Below are 6,646 nucleotides of genomic sequence, written 5' to 3'. Positions count from 1 at the left end.
AGACAGAATATTCTTTCAGCCATGAAGTATCAAAGGTATGATACTAGATTAGCATAATATTGTGTGAGATATTTCAGAAGAGGTTTATATGACACTTTTACCTGTAGGCCCCAAGGAAAATCATCTGAGGAGAAATGGAGTTGTTAAAGGAAGGTCTAGTGTGATCTTTAGAATAGGAACTCACTGGATACTGACTAAATGTTCATTGTATGTAAGTCACGTTGAAGGTATGATGATGAAGGTGTGCTCCATGACATCGTGGGTGTGTTCATAGTCCTGTCACAATTTCATTACAGGTGCTGGTCGCCTGAGCTCTCAGCTCTGATACAAGCCTTACAGAAGAGTAAATGGGAGAGAGTAACAATATGACTGAATTTGTCCTCCTGGGCCTTTCTCAGGATCCCAATGGGCAAAAAGCGTTATTTGTGACGTTTTTACTCACATACGTTGTGACCATGGTGGGCAACCTGCTCATCGTGGTGACTGTTATCAGCAGCCTCTCCTTGGACTCCCCAATGTACTTCTTCCTGGCCTCCCTGTCACTCATGATTGCTGCTTATTCCACTGTCATTTCATCCAAATTGCTTGTAGACCTACTTTGTGATAAGAGGACGATTTCCTTCCCAACATGCATGGGCCAGCTCTTTATAGAACACTTGTTTGGTGGAGCTGAGATCTTCTTTCTGGTGGTGATGGCCTATGATCGCTACATGGCCATTTGTAGGCCTCTGCACTATTTGACCATCATGAATCGACGGGTTTGCATCCTTCTGTTGTTGGTGGCCTGGATTGGAGGTTTTGTGCACTCTGTGGTCCAAATATTCTTTGTTTTATTTTCTATTGATTTTAAGTTATGCTTCTGGGTGTTACTTATCCACATCTGCATACAGATGCAAGATGCATCTTTTGCTTGATATAGTCTATTTCACATAATAATTATATTAGTTCCAAAGAAAGGTAAAGTTTATAACATTACAACTCCATTTACCTTCTTCTCTTTGTGTTCTTGTTGTTTCATATTTACTTCCAAATATGCTATAAACCTAACAATATGTTATTGCTATTTTTCTTTAAACAGTCAATTATGTTTTAGAGAAATGTTTGTGTGTGTATGTGTGTATATACATATACATATATATGTTTGTGCATGTGTGTACACATACACACAAACATACATGCGATGAAAATGTCACTTTATGGTGCTCTTTACAAATCTTGAAAATTCAAACATCTACCTGCTATTATTTCTCTTCAGTCTGAAGAAATTCTTTCAACATTTCTTGTAGCGTAGGTTTGTTGTTGACAAAAACCTTCACCTATTATTTGTTTTAAATGTCTTTACTTCCTTCTTTAATACTATTTTTACTGAACACATAATTTTGGTTTAGGATTGACAATTTTATTTTCTGTCAGATTTTAAAAGAGGATGTTCTGTCTAGACCACATCGTTTCTGATTAGAAATTAGTCATTGTTCAAATTGTCCCCTTATATGTAGGAAGCATTTTTTCTGGCTATTTTTATGATATTCTCTTTGTCATTGGTGTTTTGCAGTTTGACCATGATATGATGTAGTGTGCTTTTCTTTTTATGTATCTTGTTTGAGGTTTCTTTGGGGTTGATTTTTAGATTCCTTGGTTGATTTCTTTTATAATATTTGATAAATTCTCAGGCACTGTCTCTTTAAATATTCTTTTACACCGTTCTCTCCTTTCTCTACCTCTGCTTCTTTAATTATTCACATGCAGACTTTCTGATATTGTCCCACAGATCTTGCTCTGTTTTCTTTTCTTTTCAGGTTTTTTTTTTTTAATGTTTAAGTTTGGTTAAATTATTGAGTAGTATTCAGGTCTCTGATTATTTTTTCTGTAATGTGCAATCTGCTTTTCATTTCATTAAATTATATATCATTTCTGGTATTATATTTTCATTACTGTTTCATTTGGTTCAAATAGTTCATAGTTTCCACATATCTGCTGAAATTTTCCATCTATCTCCATCTATTCATGCATGCTATTTATTTTCTACAGTAGATCTTTTAATATATTCACCACAGTTATTTAAACAAAATTCTGATAATTCCAACACCTCGTCCCTCTGGGAAGTTATTTCTATTAAGAGTATCTCCACTTTACCATGATCACATTTTCTTGATTCTTTATGTGTATTAGAATCTCCAATTTTTTGCTGAACTCCAAATTTTTGCTGAAGAAAACTAAATCATTTTTATTCCTCCAAAAATGGCTTGCATCTTTTTTTTATAGGGCTTCCGGTATTGGGGGCTTCGTTTATCTAATCTGTATTTGAGGTGGGTCTGAGTTCTGTTGTAGCTTTAATTAGAGTCAGTTTACCGTTGGCACAGAATGTTCTGATAATGGGATGTGGAATTTCTCTTTTAGAGGGCTTGGGATCTGAGAATATGTGAGATTCTAGAAATCTCTTTATGTTTTATACTATTGCTGCTGGCTTTCAGAACCACTTATATGTCACTCCTAATTACAGCCTAATTCTTTGTTATCTGCTGTCTGGGTTGCTGAGAAATTTCTTTATTCTCCATTCTTGTTCCTGCCTTTGTGTTCCTAGAAAAATCTCTCCTGTTGCCCTATCTCCAGCCTTGGAAGATTGACAACAGTGCATTTGATGAAGGCCTGAAGTGCCTTGGAGGAATTTACCTCCACTCTCCTGCCTGCCTTCAGCCTTCAAAATACTATTCCATGCATTCAGTGAAATATCAGGGCAAATATTTGGTAGATGAGTGCAAACCTGTTCTGTGGTTGGGGCTTTTTAAAATTCCAATTTATCATATCATCCAACATGGAATTGTTAAAAGTTTGTTAAAATTTTTTCTTGTTTTCCTTTATCCTTGTACACAGTAGATTCTTCCTTTTCACTATGTCTCAAGGGATAAAAATGGTCATAGATTGCTCCATTCCTAAGAGTGAACTGTCATATTCTGGAAATTACTTGATGCAGGTTTATTTGTATATTAAGGCCTTAGACATATTTGAAAAAAACTATGATTTTATTGCTTATCTAGGTTGTTTTTGTTAGAAAGAAAGCAATGGTAACTCGTGATTTTCCTCATTCTTTTTTTAAAAATTTTCAGAATATTACAGGGGTACAAACATTTTAGGTTACATGAATTACATTTTTACAGTTTGAGTCAAAGTTATAAGTGTGTCCATCACCAAGAGAGTGTGCATTGTACCTGTTAGGTGTGAATTTACCCATTTCCTCCACCGCCTCCCATCTGCTTGATTTCCCTTGAATTTTGCTGCCACACGTACACATGAGTGTTGATCATTTGGTCCCAATTTAATAGTGAATACTATTAGTGGTGTTTATTTTTACATATTTGTGATACTTCACTTAGGAGGATGGCTCCAGTTCTATCTAGGTTGTTACATTTTTTTAATGGCCAAATAGTGCTCCATGGTCATATACCACATTTTATTAATCCACTCATGTAAGGATGGGCACTTGGGTTGTTTCTACATGTTTGCAATTGTGAGTTGTGCTGCTGTATAGATTCAAGTGCAAGTGTCTTTTTTGTAAAATATCTTTTTTTTCCTTTGGGTCAACTCCCAGTAGTGGGATTGTTGGATAAAATGGTAAATCTACTTTTAGTTCTTTGAGGTATCTCCATACTGCTTTCCATTGAGGTTGAAGTAGTTTGCAGTCCCATCAACAGTGTATAAGTATTCCTTTCTCTCTGCAACCACGGCTGCATCTATTGTTTTGGGACTTTTTGATAAAAGCCATTCTCACTGGAGTTAGATGATATCTCATTGTGGTTTTGATTTGCTTTCCCTGATGGTTAGAGATGTTGAGCATTTCTTCATATGTTTATTCGCCATTAGCCTATCTTTTTTTTGAAAAGCTTCTGTTCATGTCTTTTGCTCATTTTTTAACAGGGTTGTTTGATGTTTTCTTGCAATGCAATTTGCTTGAGTTTTTTGTAGATTCTGGTTATGAGCCTTTTATCAGATGTGTAGCATGCAAATATTTTCTCCCATTGTGTAGGTTGTCTGTTGGCTCTATCGATAACTTCCTTGGCTGTGCAGAAGCCTTTTAATTTAATGAGGCCTCATTTATTTATGTTTGCTGTTGCCGTGATTGACTTTGGGGTCTTCTTCATAAATTGTTTGCCTAGGCTGATATCAGTAAGAGTTTTTCCAACCTCTTCTTCCAGAATTCTTATAGTTTCATGCCTTAGGTTTAAATCGTTATCCATCATGAATTAATGTTTGTGAGTAGTGAGAGGTGCAGATCCTGTTTCAGTCTTCTACATATGGCTATCCAATTTTCCCAGCACCATTTATTAAATAGGGATTCTTTTCCACATTGTATGTTTTTGCCTGCTTTGTCAAAGATCTGATGGCAATATGAGGAGGGTTTTACATCTGGGTTCTCTGTTCTGATCCATTAGTCTATGTCTCTGTTCTTGTGCCAGTACCATGCTGTTTTGGTTACTATATCCTTGTAGTATAGCTTGATGTCTAGTAAAGTGATGCCTCCTGATTTGTTCTTTTTCTTGAGGTTGCTTTTGCTATACAGGGTCCTTTCTGATTCCATACGAAGCATAGAATTATTTTTTCTAGATCTGCCAAAAATGACATTGGTATTTTAATGGGGATTACATTGAATCTGAAAATTGCCTTGGGTAGTGTAGACATTTTAACAATGTTGATTTTACCAACCCATGAGCATAATTTGTTTTTCCATTGTTTACATCCTCTGTGATTTCCTTCCTCAGTGTTTCATAGTTCTACCTGTAGTGGGCTTTCCCTTCCTTGATTAAATATACTTCTAGGGATTTATTTTCTTTGTTGTTATTGTGAAATATTTTGAATCTTTGATTTGATTCTCAGCTTGATTGTTGTTGGTGTATAGGAATGCTACTGATTTGTGTACATTCATTTTGTAACCTGAGACTTTGCTGAATTTATTTATCAATTCCAGGAGTCTGTTGGCAGAATCTCTGGGGATTTCTAGATATAAGGTCATATGGTAATCAAAGAGTTATAGTTGGACTTCTTCTTTCCCTATTTGGATGCCCTTGATTTCCTTCTATTGCCTGATTGCTCTGGCTAGAACTCCTAGCACTCTGTTGAATAGAAGTGGTAACAGTGGACAACCTTGTCTAGTTCCAGTTCTAGGCAGGAATGCTTTCAATTTTTCCCCATTCAGTATGATATTGGCTGTGGAATGAAAAAGGAGATATTAAAACTGATGCCACAGAAGTACAAAATATCATTTATGAATATTTTAAAAATCTCTATACACATAAACTTGAAAACATTGAGGAAATGGATGAATTCTTGGAAACACAACAACCTCCCTAGGCTCAATCAAGAAGAAATAGAGGCCGGGCATGGTGGCTCATGCCTGTAATCCTGGCACTCTGGGAGGCTTAGGCGGGCTGATAGTTTGAGCTCAGGAGTTCGAGACCAGCCTGAGCAAGAGTGAGACCCCGTCTCTACTAAAAAAAATAGAAAGAAATTATCTGGAGAACTAAAAATATATAGAAAAATTATCTGGGCATGGTGGTACATGCCTATAGTCCCAGCTACTTGGGAGGCTGAGGCAGGAGGATCGCTTGAGCCCAGGAGTTTGAGGTTGCTGTGAGCTAAGCTAATGCCGCGGCACTCACTCTAGCCAGGGCAACAGAGTGAGACTCTGTCTAAAAAAAAAAAAAAAAAAAGAAGAAGAAGAAATGGAACTCCTGGACAGACCAATATCAAGTAACAAAATTGTAGCAGCAATAACAAATCTCCCAACAAAAAAGTCCCACACCAGATGGTTTCACAGCCAAATTTTACCAGACCTACAAAGAAGAACTGGTACCTATATTTCAGAAATTATTTCATAACATAGAGAAGGAAGGAATCCTCCCCAACTCATTCTACAAAGCCAATATCACCTTTATACCAAAGTCAGGAAAGGACATAACAAAAAAGAAAACTACAGACCAATATCCCTTATGAATATAGATGTAAAAATTCTCAATAAAATTCTAGCAAACCAGATTTAGCTGCACATCAAAAAAATAATCCACCACAATTATGTGGGCTTCACCCCAGAGATGCAAGCATGGTTCGACATATGCAAATCTATAAATGTGATTTACCACATAAATAGAAGCAAAAACAAAGACCATATGATCCTCTCTGTAGACATAGAAAAAGCATTTGACAAAATGCAGCACCCTTTTATGCTAAGAACTCAACAAAATAGGCATAGACGGAACATAAGTCAATATTATAAAAGCCATAGAGGATAAATCCTCATTCTTTCTGAAAGTGAAAAGCTCAACCACTTAAAAAATTTAGTTTGAAGATGTATTTTTTTAATTTTATTCTTATTTTAGAGATCCACAGTGAAATTTGCTAACTAAATTTGCTAGCTGCGCAGTACTTTGTTTTATGTTTGCCTAACATCCATCCACTGGCTAATATATTCCAATGATTGATGAATTAGTAGATGATTCTGCTTTGACTTATTATTCATTTACCAGAACACAGACATTGAGTTAGGCCAGTCTAGCATTTTCTTAAAATTACTGCCACTATATGTAGTAAGCTTTTGGTCCTCAACTTCCTAAGATTTTCACTGAAGCTCTTTCATTATACTTGAATGAAATGTCAT

The 6,646-nt window shown here is 35.9% G+C and overlaps 1 protein-coding gene across 1 annotated transcript; it reads left to right on the top strand.

The window, feature by feature from the left end:
• Positions 1–347: 347 nt before the first annotated feature.
• On the top strand, positions 348–836 carry LOC105810543 (olfactory receptor 4A5-like; the record flags this gene model as incomplete). The annotated part of the gene is made up of 1 exon (XM_012644550.1): positions 348–836. A coding segment is annotated over exon 1 (489 nt), but the record flags the coding sequence as incomplete, so codon positions are not given.
• Between the last annotated feature and the right edge of the window lie 5,810 nt (positions 837–6,646).

This window comes from Propithecus coquereli, unplaced genomic scaffold, assembly GCF_000956105.1.
Source record: "Propithecus coquereli isolate 6110/MARCELLA unplaced genomic scaffold, Pcoq_1.0 Scaffold214, whole genome shotgun sequence".
NCBI lineage: Eukaryota > Metazoa > Chordata > Mammalia > Primates > Indriidae > Propithecus > Propithecus coquereli.
The sequence above is the reverse complement of the archived record's forward strand: the minus strand, read 5'-3'. Positions and strand labels throughout refer to the sequence as shown.